Genomic DNA, 16,231 nt, shown 5'->3' with positions numbered 1-16,231 from the left:
TGAGCAACTACTCGACACTCTCAAATCTGATGGCCTAGCTTACCATACATAAATCATACATCAGTGGTAGCTCTATACTAACCCTGATGGTTTCAACCACATATCTGGCAAAGAGTATTTGTATGAGCACTATTAACACTACTCTGTGACTTAGAGCCTGGCGCTCTATCCTGATTGATATTTCTGAACTTGGGTACTGGGGCACTAGCTGAAGAGAGAGCTGTGACTGAAGATTTCTAACTAAATTGAGGATGATTACCACCTTCTAACCTAGGCTGACTCAAATTAAAGCTACCTATTATAGCACTCTTGTTTTCACTTTCTCTCTCCTTAGTCTTCTACTCCTTCATCTTTTATGGATGGACAATGAACCTAGAAAAGTTTATATCCTTAATCAGTATTGCAGTCTTACACTCCTTGACCATACTTTTTGATATACTAGACATAAACTTACTCATCTTAGACCTACTATAAGCTACCACATGAGGAGCAAACCTAGCCAACTAAGTAATCTTGAAGGAATACTCCTTCACACTCATTTTACCCTACCTCAAGTTAATAAACTCTAACACGTTGGCTTTTCTTAGATCCAACAGAAAGGTTGATTGAAGTTTTTAGGTATGCCTATGTGTTTTGATCTCTATTACGTTGAATTTTTTTCACAATACTCTCAATTATTTTATATGAAATATATGTTATTTTTTGATTGTTCTTGTAAGTCCCCGAGAGTACACCCTGGGCATCACATGGTTCTTACAGTCCCAAGGGACCACAAGCTAACCCATGAGCTGGTACTTATTGTGAGCACTGAATAATATAATAACATATGCAGAAGAATAATTGTTAATCCATAAGGTTATAGCAACTGAAAATAATACTAAATCATAAGTCTGTAAAACAACTATCTGAAATTGATAAAATAAAGATAGACTGAATGACTATCTAAAATGTTTGAAAGCCTCTAAACTGACTAAATATGTGTTGATGGGATAGGCCCCAACTAACTCCAACATACTACTGAACGAAAATCATGAAATAAAATAATCTATCCTCGAATTATGAGGACTTACCCTTGCTATAGCTAATATTCTGGGAAGTCTATGTGTGATTTAGGAACTGGGTGTCTACACCTAAAATATGATACATCAAAGCACAAGAAAAGAGTATGTGATTAGTACTTCAAATGTACTGGTATTCTAAATAAGGTAGGCTGATATGCATGGTTTCATGAACATGAATAATAACTACCTGAATATATATATATATATATATATATATATATATATATATATATATAATATAAAGTACTGGATAGATTGTATGAAATCTGTAAGTACTGAGGATGCATGAACAAGTATTTAACCTATTCTGAATATAAACTGTTAATATTGAAATACTGAAATCTGATAACTAAACCACTAGTATTTGTATTCTTTGGTGAAGCTACTAAAACTGAATTATTGAACTGATTATTGTACTGAGACTGTGGGAGGTATCATCTAACCCACATGCCCCAATCTAAGCTGATAAGGGTCAAGCCTGTAACCCTAGTTGGAAGGGTGTTAGTACCATGCCATAGGTACTAACACTGTCTATGTGGATCCACTATATTGATGTACTATTCTGATGGACTAAGGGTGTCAAGACTAAATTGATGGGTGACCCCTGCGAGGTAGTCAAGCCTAATCTGGTGAGAGACTCCTCATATCCTACACTAGGTACATAGTTCTAGAGTACAAGGACTGCTACTAATGACTCTGCCTATCTGACGGGGAAGCCGCCATCACTACACTCACTCGGTGCTAAATCCTACTCCCAATAACTTACTAGAAATGTAGAACTATTATAAATTTAACTAATTCTAATGGCAGACTGAACTAATAATGCTCATAATATATACTAAAACTATCTTGAAGATACAGAGACTCAGTAAATGGCTATGTTTTTAGGTATTCATAACCCCCACGACTTAATAGCAATAATAGTAAAATACTACTTAAGCTTGGAGGACATAACATGAAAGCTTTTATCAAATATTCATTCTTGTAGGCATTTTATCAGACACTAGATATTCACAGTTTAAGCTAATCATAGGAATAGTAGGATACTTGGAGTAATAGTATGATTTCAAAATCAATAACACTTAATCTTGATTTAATTTAGCAAATAGAAACAGTAAAACATGTAAGGTCTAATAAACAACATCGATTTCGTGTAAACATGGTATAGAATTTCAATTCATGGGAGTTCATGGTTAAAATCACTATTTAAAATCATAATAACTTGTAAAGATCACATCTTTAAATTAAAATTTGATACTTGGGCTCCATGGGTGAAAGGAACCCATGGATGAACACTTAACATACCTGGGTTGATGAATTCATATGGATTGATGAGTAATTCTTGAGATTCGATCTAGAATTTTAAAGGGCAGGGTTTATTCTTTTGAGAGAGAGTGATTGAACTTTGGGAAAATATGTTAAAAGTGATGTAAAAGTGGTATTTAGGGACTTAAATCCCTTGTTTGGATGGATTAGGGGCTTTCAGAAAATACCAAATGGTTTCTAAAATTTAAGTGGCAAAAATGACAAATCCCAATTTTTGGCTCCAACACAATGTGGTACAATCACGTCGGGCCACTAAAAAACTGATGAACCCCATTTGGCCCAGTGACGAGATATGGTTCTATCACATTGCACCACTAGAAACGAATAATTCCCAATTGGACAAAATTGACGACAACAAAAATACCCCCTGGTATGATGCGATGCTTATCACAGTAACACACTGGAAAGGGACGAAGGTGAAAATAGCCATCACCACGATGCGACCTTATCACATTGGGCTATTGCTTTGCCCTAAAAGTTCCATAACATCTCACTTGAGTATCAAATTTGGGAAAAATTTATATCGTTGGAAAGCTAATTCAATTTACTACTATTTGGTGGGTTGTGAGCAAGAAAATTGTGAGTAGAGCAAAAGATAAGCTCATTTGAATATAACTAAAGCAACATTATCAAAATTTCAATTTGTAAGGATTATTTTGATTCATGTAATAGCTGAGATTTATTTGAGACCTTAATATACATCAAAGTAACTCGTAAAACTTTAAATGAACTATAATGTACTATGCATGATCTTTAACCATGACTCTTACATTGGCTTGGATTTTAGGGGTATTACAGTTCTGTATAACAATACATTCAAAGTATTAACCATTCTTGTGGTGGATGCATTGTCTTATAATGTATGTTTTGAGGAACAGTCCCATTATCCATCACATTAGTAGAATATTTGGATATGAAAGAGTTGGTGAGCCATCCATATTTTGGAAGACATTTATTCATGTGTTGGCTTCATTTAGATTATGGACCAGTCGAGGGCCTTGTCCTGGTCTAGATAGTTTGTATTCAGTAAAGACTTCACATATAGAATTTTACTATCGCACTTTCATAACATTATTGACATTATTTGATTATAAGATTTCTGTAGTTTTATTATATCTTCCACACTTTGATTTATCTATGAATTATGCTTATGATAGTATGCTAAGGGATCTTTCGGGACTTCGTGGTTTGGGATGCCTTGGGTAGTGTCGCAGCTCGGTGCTGAAAAAGCTTTGTATTAGATAATGGTTCAGGGTCCTGAGGTTTCAACGAAGTTGTGTCTAGTAGTGTCTTTCTTCTGGGTGTGTCCGGTACCACACTTATATCAGGAGGCTATCAGGCATTTAGAAAATATTTCTTATTCTTTCATACTCTAGATCGTGCAATTGATTTCTTAAATAAAGGTTATCCAAATTTATTCGTTGCTCTAATTTTATTAGCTGTCTCATTACCGAGATGATACAAGTGCAAAAGCTTATCGTCTAAATAATATAATCCATTCTGGCTGAGTCATCAAAAAGCTTATAAAATAGCACTAGGATAGGAGAGGAGTTTGTTAGTGCTTCAAAGTGTATTGATTCAATTTTATACCCTCTATATCAATCATTTGTTTTAAACTGAGGTGAGAAGTGTTTTCAATCCTATTTCAAAGATTTGTTGCAGACTTCACACTTAAGGGTAATGATATGTAGCATAATGTTGGCACAGTATTTCCATCCTGGTGGTAGTATATCTTAAGGTATTATAACCTATGAGTAGTAAAATGGTCCCAAAGTTAGTGATATGAAATCATGAGTTTAGAAGTTAGAGTAAGGGTAATTCTTGAGCAAAAAAAGTAGTTGTGTTCATGTAACCATTAAGTGAGAATTGGGGGTGGTATGCCATTATGTTGATTGACCAAGGTTGTAGAAACATTTGTAGGTTTTAAGGTAGTTATGTAATACTCCACACTTTTCCTAGCTTAAATTCATTCCTAGAATATTAAGAAATATAGTCCAAAATGAAGAATATTTATTTTGTGTGAAATTTTTCAGATTTAGGCTCCCTATTGTGTGGAAAATTTAATAAACTTTCAATCGATACCAAATTCGCCAAATTTCGATACTCGGTAGAGGAGTTAGAGTATTTATAAGTTGATAGTGTGTCACCTGGGCACTTGGCACGTCGCGGAGGTAGGTAAAATGAATATTATCAAATTCTAGTGGTCCTCCGTGATAGTCACGCATCGTGGAGAAGCCCAAATTCCCAATATTCCCATTCCAGTAGAACAACACGATATTGGCGCGTCGCGTAGAGGGACAATTTTCCAAATGTAAATTTCCCATAACCCAACGTGATCTCGGCGCATCACACTAGTGGAAAAAATGGCATTCCAAAGGGGCACCGCGATGGTGACGTGTCACGGAGTAAACCCAGTTCCCAATTGTCCTATTTCTAGAAGTTTAAAAATGATAAATTTGATCAATTCCCAAGGTCTGAAATCCGTCCAAAACATAAGATTAATCATATTCAAAGCACTTTGTGATCATTATTCATCATTCTCTTTGAAAGGAAACCCCTAGAGCTGTAAAATCTCTTCTCCAAGAAATCAAAATCTTCCATTGGTTCTCCAAGAAAGCTTAAGATTTAGGATTCCCAAGGAAAGATAATCAAGAATCCATCCCCAAGAACTCAATTAGGAATCAATAATTGAAGTTTCTTCATCTAATCATCTATCAAGGTATGTGGGGTTTATGAACAAGCATCTTCTATCATCCTTGTTCCCAAAACAAAGCTTTTATATTAAATTCATTTGATTTTTTAATGATATTACATGATTTATAAATTAGGGTTCATACCCATCAATGCTACTTGCAAAGTTATGAGTTTTGAGATATTTTGTAGATGAATTGCATGTCTATTTTCATATTTTCATTCCTATTGTAGTAAATTATAGATTTTGAGATGAATTATCATTGTTTTCATTATAAAGCATGGTTATTATGATGTTTTGACATGAGATTGAAGCATGGGTTACTACCCCAAGATTGAATATTATTATTTCAAGAAAGATGATGCTTTAAGCATCCTATTATCAGATTATTTATAAATTTTTAGTAAAGCTTTAAGACATTTAGAGGCTTTCAGACGTTTTCAGTCATTCAGTCAGTTTAGAGGCTTTCAGGCATTTTCAGTCATTTAGTCAGTTTAGAGGCTTTCAGATATTTTTAGTCATTCAGACAACAGTCAGTTTATAAGTTCAGTTGTTTTATCAAACTTTCCAATATATCATCAAATGTTCATATTTATGATTTAAATCGTAATTGTCAGAATTTAAAACCTTATGGATTTATTTAGTTACTTCTACATATGTTCATTATCAGTAAATTATTCAGTGCTTACAACAGGTACCAACTCATGGGTTATCTTGTGGTCACTTGTAACCATAAGTACCGTTCTTACAACTAGGAAGTAGCCTCGGGTCATGACATATTGCCATTCCCAAACAAGATAAATTTCAAGATCCCGCTCTCCTTTGAAGATAGGATGTTTAGGAAGATTTTGACTCATACTATACCCTCTATTTCTACCTTGATTCCCATTTTCATGTGTTTGGGAAGTAGTATTAGAAGAATAATAAGTAGTGCCCCAGGCTTTAGCAAAGTAAACTCTTTCATTCCCATGGATCAACCTCTACTATAGTTAGTATAACCGTTCATATCTATTCGAACTTGATAGGAAGTACAACAAGACAAGGCACATGAAAGATCACAATTCTAAAGTACTTTTTCACTATGAACCTCATAAGATTAGTAAGTTAATGGGTTGTACCTTACATCACCTCTACGCTCGAAGTGGGAAGTATAATACTCCTCACATGCCCCATATTCCTTATAAGAACCCTCTCATGGATTTTCATCATATCCATACTCACTATAAGAACTAGGATCATCATTCATCTAACATTCTCCTTCAAAATAGTAGCAATCATAGTCATTCATTTCTTGATCATGGATATATTCACAACCCCCATAGTCTCCAACTTCTTTGTAGCCATAAATATTTTTACCATAATCATAGTCTCCTATGTAGAAATCAAAATTATTCGAGGCTATCAAAGACATACTTACTTATATCACCTTTTATCTACAACATGAAAAAAAAATATTAGTGTAAAGAACCTTACCAACACTCATAAGAATCTCACATTTGTAATCCTCACAATTGGAACGACGAATATTAAAAGTTGCTTATACTCCGGTGGTTCATAAGGTGTCAATACCTACTTATGGATAGAGTGGATTAGTGTTTGAATGACTCAAAGAAATAATAAATATTTATAGACTTGAATTAAAAAGTTACAATGAAATAAAAACTAGAAAATCATAAAAGAAATAGCATGATGAAAGATTTCAGACTTAAGAACTAATCAATAACTTAGTAGACAAATTACTATTTAATGATTGGTTTAAGAATCAAAAGAGGAGATTAGGAATCAAGAAAATGAAAAAAAAGAATCAAACCCTGAGAAATGGATTAATTAATGTATTTAAAAGAGTTTGGAAACTTGTTTGGACGTTGGTTTATTTTATATGCGTGGGGATTGTGTTGGCCTGTGTTGGGGACCTGCTTCAGCGGGTGGGGCATATCCCCAGCGCACTCTAGTTTCATCAAGGACTTCCTTTACTGGTTTGAGGTGTATCCACAGGTATGGAGAATACTGGGCACACCTACAGCGCACCTTGAGTGTAGATCACCCGCCTATTGGCCTTGAATTAGCCAATTTACCCTCTAAATGGTCCTTTTTGTCCTGTTTTGTTGGAATATCCTTACATGACCAAATAAAAACACTTTTTTACTAATTTTCTTCCTTATTTTTTGATAAAACACCCAAATTTTCTGAAAAGTTCAACTTGAAGATAGCAATTTCTTCAAGAACACCAAAAACATCACTCCTTCTAACTATTTCTGCGAAGCTCAGAATGAGTTGAAATTTTGAACATACATACTTTTCAACATGCCTAAACTCATCCCAAATTTCATTTTCCCAAATTCTTCACCAAACACTTCACATCTTTCGGCCAAATTCTAAATGTTCAATCAAAGCTTCCAATAAGGATAAAACACTCAAATAAACTCCGATTTGACTCAATTTTGATTCATAGACTCATATAGTATTAGAGAATATGATTCTAATACTAGAAAAATAAGAAAACAAAAAAATAAAAAACTCAAAATTTAACCTAAGAACAAAAACATGAATAGTAACTTTTTTGTGATTTTTCAATTTTCTGAGATGAATAGACCCAAAATTGACTTCGTAGGGATGAAATAAAGATCGAATCTGATACCAAATGATACGTGAGAAATCTAGGAAAATGTGAACAAACCCAACCACTAAATAAACAATGATATTGTCAAATGAAAAGTAAAGGATAAAAATGATAGATGATAGAAAGATAGACACAAGAAAATAATAAAAGGGCAATCAAAGGGTGTCTCAAAGTTAAAGACCTCCCTTACCGATTACCTAAAAAAACCTATATCTTAGTTAACAAAAAATGTGTATCATATCTCCCTTTCAACCGCCGTTTATAAACAAGGTTCATCATTAAATTTTTCAAGCACTCAACACTCTCAATGGAGTTTCCATGAATTCATCATCATCATTAAACAAAACTAAGGAAGGAAATAAGCCTAGCTACCAAGTATTTATAGTTTTTCTAAATATTAAATAATTAGCACCCAAAAGTGACCCACGTGCAAGAAAAGGCCCACTAAGGGTTGTTTTGACCAGCTCTTAAAATGCTGGAGTGAATCCAAAGTGCCTTGGGAATATATCCCTTACAAGGGGCTTTCGAGCCGTGTTTTGCATTACTTCGACCTTGTCAAAGTCCTTTGTTCCTTCTTAATGATAATATTCATCCATGTGGCCTCTTTTAATAGCATTAAGGAGTCATCAAGAACCTTGAACATCATGCGTATCTCATCCAATTGTCCGAAGGCAATTTGGCTTGAATTATATTGTCACAACCCAAGACTACCCCCAAGTCGTAACATGAATCTTAGAACCACAAGTTATCCCAAGCTAACTCATGTACAGTCCTGATTCTTGAGAAGCTGATTTAAAAAAATATATAAAAGCTAAATTTGCTAAGAAGAAGCATAATCATGAGATAATCCATATAAATATGATAATGTAAAAGTTTACAACATGATAAATTTGAAGAAGGAACTCGAATTACATATCATGACTCTGACTAACTATCTATGAAGCCTCCACTATGTTCACTATAGGTAGTCAGGACATGACCTCAACTATCCCTAATACATAAGGATAAGAAAATAAAATATAGGAACTACAATTAACTTGAGTACTCAAAATAAGAGAACTCATCACCTGCTGGCTGGAAGCTATAATCTGTTTGACCTAGTGTGTGGGTTACATCTGGTATCTTCATCATAAAGCAATGCAGCAAAAGACACATATATGTTATTAGTAATTTGGAATGTAATACACATGTGAGATATTTTGTAGTCATGAAAATAATTAAAACACATTTTAAACCTGTGGACATAAGCTACTTGCTGAAATATGCATTGAAAATAAGTTTGTACGTTAAAACTGTAAGGTGTAGAAAAATTTCTAAATCATTAGCTAAGATATTTCTATAAACTGGATAGTGATAGAAATATGAATACTATATGTAAATCTCAAGTTAAACCTAAATATGCTATAAAACTACATTGATGATCATGTATTAATATTGAGCATGAATGCATGAACCTAAAAATGAATGCAAGACTAAGCATAAACATGTACTGAAATAATTTGAATAACTGAATAATTAATATATGGACACTTGGTCAAGCAACCCTGAAATGATATAATCTGAATACTGGACTGAAACTATGGGAGCTAACATTTAACCCAAATGCCCTAATTTGAGCTAATCGAGGTCCAACGTGTAACCCCAATTGAAAGGGTGTTAGTACCTTGCCAAGGACACTAATACTGGTTGTGTGGATCTACTAAACTGGTGTCTTGAAAGACTAGGGTGTTAATGCTCCCTCTATTAGAAGGTGACCTATAACAGAGTGTCGGTCCTCAACTGGCGGGTGAACTCTTATAATCTACACTATAAACATAGTTCTAGAACTCAGGAACTTCTACTAAAGGTCTCAGTCCTCTACTGATGGGTGAGCCTTCATCCCTAGGTTCGCTCGGTGCTAAATTCTACTCTCAACTAAACAAACACAAAAGCATAAACTAGTACATGCACTTAAAACTAATATGCTCAAGTCATGGTATTTTGAAAATAATAGTGCATGTATAATTTGAAGTATTTAAAACCATGTAAATAGATCATAATAAGGAAATTTCGTAAATAAAGCTCAAAAATTCAACAAATGATCATAATAAGGAAAATCATGATTCTTTAACATGAGAAGATGGCATTCTTATGGGAAAACATGTATTCATGGGTTAATAATAAAATAAGCTAAAGAAATTAGGAAAAACTCACATTTGACCTGGATCTCAAAACTAGAAGGGAATTAAGCTTAAGGATTGAGAAATCTTAAAAAGATGGGTATATCATTCAGAACATGTTCATATGATTTAAATTTTGAATACTAACCTATTAATCATGCATAGATATGAGAATAGCATGAATGATACAGTATGAGCCTAAGAAGTCACGAATAATCATTAAAACATGCTTATAATTGAAAATTATATCACGAGAGATTGAATTTATGCTTAGAATAACAATTTAATAAATTTATGCTTAGAATAACAATTTAATAAAATCCCTAGATTATGAAAATAACAAATTCATAAATAAAAAGCATAATTTGGTAATGAGGATGAAAGGAGATCCTCATTTAGTACCGATATACCTGATTACCTTCGATTCTTGAATTAAAGTTTTGAGGATTTGGACTTGAATATAAAAAACCCCAATTTCTTGCTTTGGAGAAGAGAAAATCGCATGTTCTTGGAGAATTTCGTGAGTTGTGTTAAGAATGAGGGATTTGGGGATGTTTTGACTTTTTATTTAGCCTTAAAATAGCTTAAAAAACGTAGTTTTAGGGTTAAAAGAGTGGGAAAAAAACAAAAAAAAACTTAGAAACCATCTAGAAGTCGCTTGGAAGCAGTCCCAAAAACTTAGGTCATGACTCATAGGGTTAGGCCATGAGTTGTGACTTGGGTCGTGGTAAGAAGTCCTATTTCATTCCCTAATGCCTAGATTACGCTTCCCTCCTAACGACCCATAATGAAGCATTACGAGTCGTTGTCCAGGAAGCTTTGACAGTGCATTAGTATTTTGGTCTTAACTTTTCATCCCAATATAGGCAAAAGTGATAACACAAAATTCAACCATACAACTATACTAACACTAACATAAAAATTTGTAGAATTTCTATTCACACTTAAAAATCATCCTTAAAAAAAAGTACGTTTTTGTGGTAAAATTCTACCATATAACTACACAACTAATAAAAACTTAGTGATTCTTCCCTACTGGACGTCATAAGTATCCCGTGAAATTAGTCTAGGTGCATGAAAGCTATCTGGATACGAGGATTATATCAAAAATAAAAAAAAAGTACACAACTAATAAACACTATAGGTGATTCTTCCCTTGTGGGCGAGGTAGGTATCTGATCAAATTACTCGAGGTACATGAAAACTAGTCCAAATATCATGATTTCAAAAAAAAAAATATACATCTATTAAACACTAGGTGATTCTTCCCTGGTGGCCATGGCAGAGATCACTTGAACATAATCCAGGTGAACGAAAATTGACTCGGACATCAATATTATCAAAAACAAAAAAGCAGTACACAACTAATAATCATTAGGTGATTCTTTTCCAGTGGCCATGGTAGGTATCCGTGAAATTAGGTGAGGTGCATGAAAGTTGGCACGAATACAATGATTATTTAAAAAAAAAACTACACAACTAATAAACACTAGGTGATTCTTCCCTAAAGGCCATAACAGGTATCCAATGAAATTAGTTGAGGTGCATGAAAGTTGGCTCAGATACCACGACTATTGAAAAAAAAAAAAACTATACAACTAATAAACAATGGGTGATTCTTCACTGGTGGCCATAGCAGGTATCGTGAGAATAGTCGAGGTGCATGAAAGTTAACCTGTATTCCGAGATTATCAAAAACTAACAAAAAATACACAATCAGTAATGTCAGAAACGTTCAACAAACTTTTGGTACATTGACCATCTCTATTAGAACCAACATCACACATCCGTTTCTTCTTTCTCAAGATGACTCTTTCCATATTTCATCATTGATTTTTTTCAAGATTTTCTCCATAAAATCAATTCATTCATCAAAGAAAAATTGAAGAAAGAAAAATTACAATTTACAGTTTTTATAGCTACAATCAGTGTTTTTGGTTTTATTTGCATTGGAAATTGTGAAGTTGGCTGTTTTTTTGCTTCATGTAGTAGTTGCTATTAAGAATCTTTTGTGTGTTTTTTTGGCTTTGATGTTTAGCTGGGGTTGAACATAGATTTGAAAGTAGATTTTGAAGATTTATTTTTGAATATTTATTTGACCATGAAATTTTATTAGCTTCTAAAAATCTGATTTTAAAATATTTTCAAATTTTTCAAATAAAATTTACTTTTTGGGTTTTTCAGAAATCTACTTATTCCCTCTATTCGTTCCCAAATAGTTTTCACGATTCAATTCTTGAGAGTCTATTTAAATAATTTTTAAGTATAAATTTGATCAGATTGCTTCTATATTTTAAAATTTAAATTTTGATATTAAAAAATTATAAAAAATACACCTTAAAATATTAGTCAAATTAAAATTTATATTATTTGACTATCAAAATGAAATTGTGACAAGTATTTTGAAATAAAGGAAGCACAAAAGTTCAATTCTGTTTCAAGTGAAATGGATGTTCAATAACTTTTCAAAATTTAAAAAATCATTACTTGAAAAATCTAAATTTTCGAGTTATAAGTTTTAACTTCAAAATCTCTTATCAAAAGGAAGCTATGATATCGTAATTAGTTGTTTACCTTAAGCTTTTGTCATAAGTAATGTGATCTATTCAGATATTTCAAGAGTTATAAGTATGAAGTTTTCGAAAGGTTACAATAATTACGGTCCATCTTTTTCAATTGTGGTGTTCTTTATTAGGTGGCTAGTCTGTGATATGTTTTGGTTGGAGACTTGCATCACTGTTTGTTGGCCCCCAACGATGTAGATGCACTGCAACGAGAGCAAATGTTTTTCTCTAAACATACTGACCTCCTCCTCAGATCGGTGAATATGAAATAGAATGATTTCAAGGACAAAAGTCGTCAGTATATTGTGATCCAGATCAGAGAAGGGTTACGGAAGAATCGGAAAGACTAACTTCTCTCATATGATAAAAGGTGTGCATTATTGTAATGCCCCGCAAAATTCTCTTCCAGTCTGAGCCTTAGAGCGTATTTGGTAAAGCAAAAATCTGAGTCAAAATATTTAAGAAATATCCTCCCAAATATGAAATGCTTTAAAATCGTGTGGGAATATATTTGAGCATGAATTAAGATCATAGAGGTCCCCTAACTCATGAACGAGTTGAAAACTTTCCTATCATTCAAGTTTTAGTGACCATCAAAATTTGTGTCAACTTCAATCTACCGTAACTCGTTGTATATTAAGAACTGGGTGGTTTTATATATATCAAATGAAAGATCTTTGAATTATCTTCTAACGATACCAATTTTGCCTAAATCCTATATCGGAGCAAAGAGTTATGCCTATTTTACTCCAGCATGTCAAGCTGGAAAACGGTGACGAGGTTTCTAACGAGCTATCATGTTTTTGACACCCTTTTTCCGATGTCGTCACATTCTGACGACATTTCTGACGACGTCGTCATCCCTAGGCAGAAAATCAAGAATTTGGACCCCTTTTGTGACCACCAATCTTGATGGCCTATCACGAACCTGACGACCTATCATGGATGGCGTCAAGTATATTTTTTCCAGAAATTGAAGGGAGTTTTTGGAAGGGTAATTTGGTCATTTCCCACCCTTTTTGAGTCTCTATAAATATGAGGAACCCTCATTCAAACCCTAATTCAATCATTTTTTTTCAACTCTCTTGAGAGTGTATAACTAGTGTTTAAATCAAGAACCCTAATTTTCCAAAAATCATCGTAAATGTTCAAGGTTTCTTCAAGAATCAAGTTCCTCATAGTGTGACCTTCAAGAATTTATTTATTTCAAGTGTGGATAAAGTTTCAAGCACTAAAGTTCATCCAATTTTAAAGGTTAACGTATGTAGATGTTGATTCTTGGGTCCCTTTCATCAAAGAAGCTCAAGAACCCTTTCTAAAACTAAAAGACTTTTATGTTTATGAGTTGTTAATGATTTGTATGAGTTGAAATGGTTGTTTAATGTGTTTTTAAGTTTTGATTTATATTTGCCTACAAAATTTATGAGCTTTGACCCTATTATGTGGAATTCATTTGATGTTTGTGATAGACCCTCTTGAAGTTGTTTTTCCATGTGATTTGTTCACAACTTTTGGGTGTAGAAATGGTTGATTAAGTGAAGAACGTTCCCTATAGGTTTGATAAAGAGCTTAGGTGAAGCATAAGGGCCGCTATAGTATGTTAAATAGGAAAATCCAAATTGTGAGTTAGTCCATGCATGCCTAGGGTTTCATAAAATGCCTTAGAGAGTGAAATTTGCCAAGATAGCATGAAATCCCCAAGTAGGTGTAAAATCGGTCGTGTCTAGGGATTGTCGAAAGAACCTAGGGAACAAAGGAACAAGTCGAGATATGATGGTTATAAATTCCCTAATTTTGTACTCTTTCATAAATGCTAAGCTTTTAATACATGTCAAGTGGTTAGCAAGTAAATAGTGACATTTTAGGATGAAGTTTCCCCCAAATCAAGTGATATTGAAATACATAACAAGACCGATATAGGTATGAAGTACTTGATGTTAGATCTCGTTGAATGGGGTATAATTTAATAGCATGTCTTCCCTAGGCTAGTATATGATAGTGAACCGATGTTGATGATCCTTAAAGGTTTGGAGTGACCCTTTGGTGGTTGTGATGATGAGTAGAGGTCTATTTTTCCTAAATGCTTAATGCGATGTCCTAAGGATCTTGAGAGGGTAAGTATGTTAAGATGCCCAACTACTTCAAGTGATTCTTTAACGATTGTGATAATACATGAATGATTGTAATTATGAATGAATGGTTGTAATGATGAATAAATTATTGTAGTGATGAATGGATGATCGTGATGATGCACGAATGATTTGTGATGAAGAATGATTATGTATTCTTTTATGTTATCGAGTCATGGGAGTATTTATACCTGAAAATAGAGCTGTTGTCTAGAGCCTATGTCAGTTTCTCGATAATTCCAATCGAGCCATGATTCTCAGAACTCAGTAAACTATCGAACTCTGTTTTCTCAAACAAGTGCGAAGCCTAATAAAGCTCGGTAATCTAAGTTATCTCTATAATCTCTCTATCGCTAGTAACCTAGCTTCATACCTGTAATCAACTCAGTTCTAATAGTATTCAAGTGATTCAATCCTAAACTCAGAAGCGATTTGAGTAATCCATTCAAGCTCTGTATCATCAGTCAGATACCATGATTTGATATCTTTTCTGTCAGATACAGAAACAAGTGATCTCAGCGTAACTCAGTCAGAACTTTTGAGCAATAAGATCCGTGATAAATTCACTTCAGCCAGAGACTTTGTCCATAGGATTAATGATCAGCCCCTCAGCCAGTAGATTCTGAAAATGAGAGTGTGTCACATACAATGTTTTGGATAGCTTTCCAGGCGCTAGCCCAGGTGGTAACTAATGTTCATGGCAACCGTCAGGCTGCAGTCCCACCTCAGCAAGCTGGGAATTCTTCTGCAGCAAAGATTGGAAGCTTCATAAAAATAAACCCGCTAGAATTCTATGAGTCAACAGTAGGTGAGGATCCGCAGTTGTTTCTTGAGGAGGTGAAGAAGATCAACCAGATTATGCATATATAAGAGGAGGAGAGTTTTGAGTTAGCATCTTATAGGATGAAAGATATTGCTCATGATTGGGTAGTCATGTGGGAGAAAAGTAGAGGGGTGAATGCAGTTCTCGTGACTTGGCTAGAGTTTCAGAGTGCCTTTCTAGATAGGTTTTTCCCACTTGAAATGAGATAAGCTAAGGTAGAAGATTTTATGAACCTAAGGCAAGGATCCATGACAGTGAAAAAGTATTGTCTTAAGTTTAACCAATTAGCTAAGTATGCTCCCGACTCGATAGCTGATCCTAGAGCAGGTATGAGTAAGTTTTTTACTAGGGTATCAAGTGATGTATTGAAAGAGTGTAGAGCTTCCATGCTTAATAGAGATATGGATCTTTCTAGGCTAATGATTCATGCACAACAGATTGAGGTAGATAAGATGAAAATGAGAGGGAGAGTGAGTAAGAGAGTCAAGACAGGTAGTCATAGTTTCTCGCAGTCAGGGTCTTAAGGTAGTATTAATTCTCAGTATAGTCAGAGATTTTTAGTTCCAACTCCATCTTTAGTATATGTACTCGAACCTGCGTTTAGGGGTATCAGATTTGAGGGAGCGCCAAGCTCCAAAGCCAAGAGTAGCACTAGTGGTGTTCGTACCTACCCATTGTGTGAAGAATATGGTAAGAATCATAAGGGTGTGTGTAGAGCCGGTAGTGATGTGTGCTTTGGATATGGAGAGACCGGTAACAAAGTTCAAGAGTGTCCTATGCTAGGTCCCCAAAGTCAGCGTAGTCATCCTTTAGCTCATAATATATTGTATGCACTTCAGGCTCACCTTGATCGGGAA

General features: G+C 34.2%; 1 protein-coding gene across 1 annotated transcript in view; it reads left to right on the top strand.

Moving 5' to 3' along the window:
* Positions 1-15,421, top strand: part of LOC124887042 (two-component response regulator ORR21-like) — a 53,578-nt gene extending 38,157 nt beyond the window's left edge. Inside the window, exon 5 of the mRNA XM_047396206.1 lies at positions 15,221-15,421. Coding sequence (XP_047252162.1) covers positions 15,221-15,421 — 201 coding nt within the window. The remainder of the gene's footprint in view (positions 1-15,220) is intronic.
* Positions 15,422-16,231: the final 810 nt, after the last annotated feature.

The sequence above is a fragment of the Capsicum annuum genome, chromosome 9 (genome assembly GCF_002878395.1).
Source record: "Capsicum annuum cultivar UCD-10X-F1 chromosome 9, UCD10Xv1.1, whole genome shotgun sequence".
Classification (NCBI taxonomy): domain Eukaryota; kingdom Viridiplantae; phylum Streptophyta; class Magnoliopsida; order Solanales; family Solanaceae; genus Capsicum; species Capsicum annuum.
This window is presented reverse-complemented; position numbering and strand designations above follow the sequence as displayed.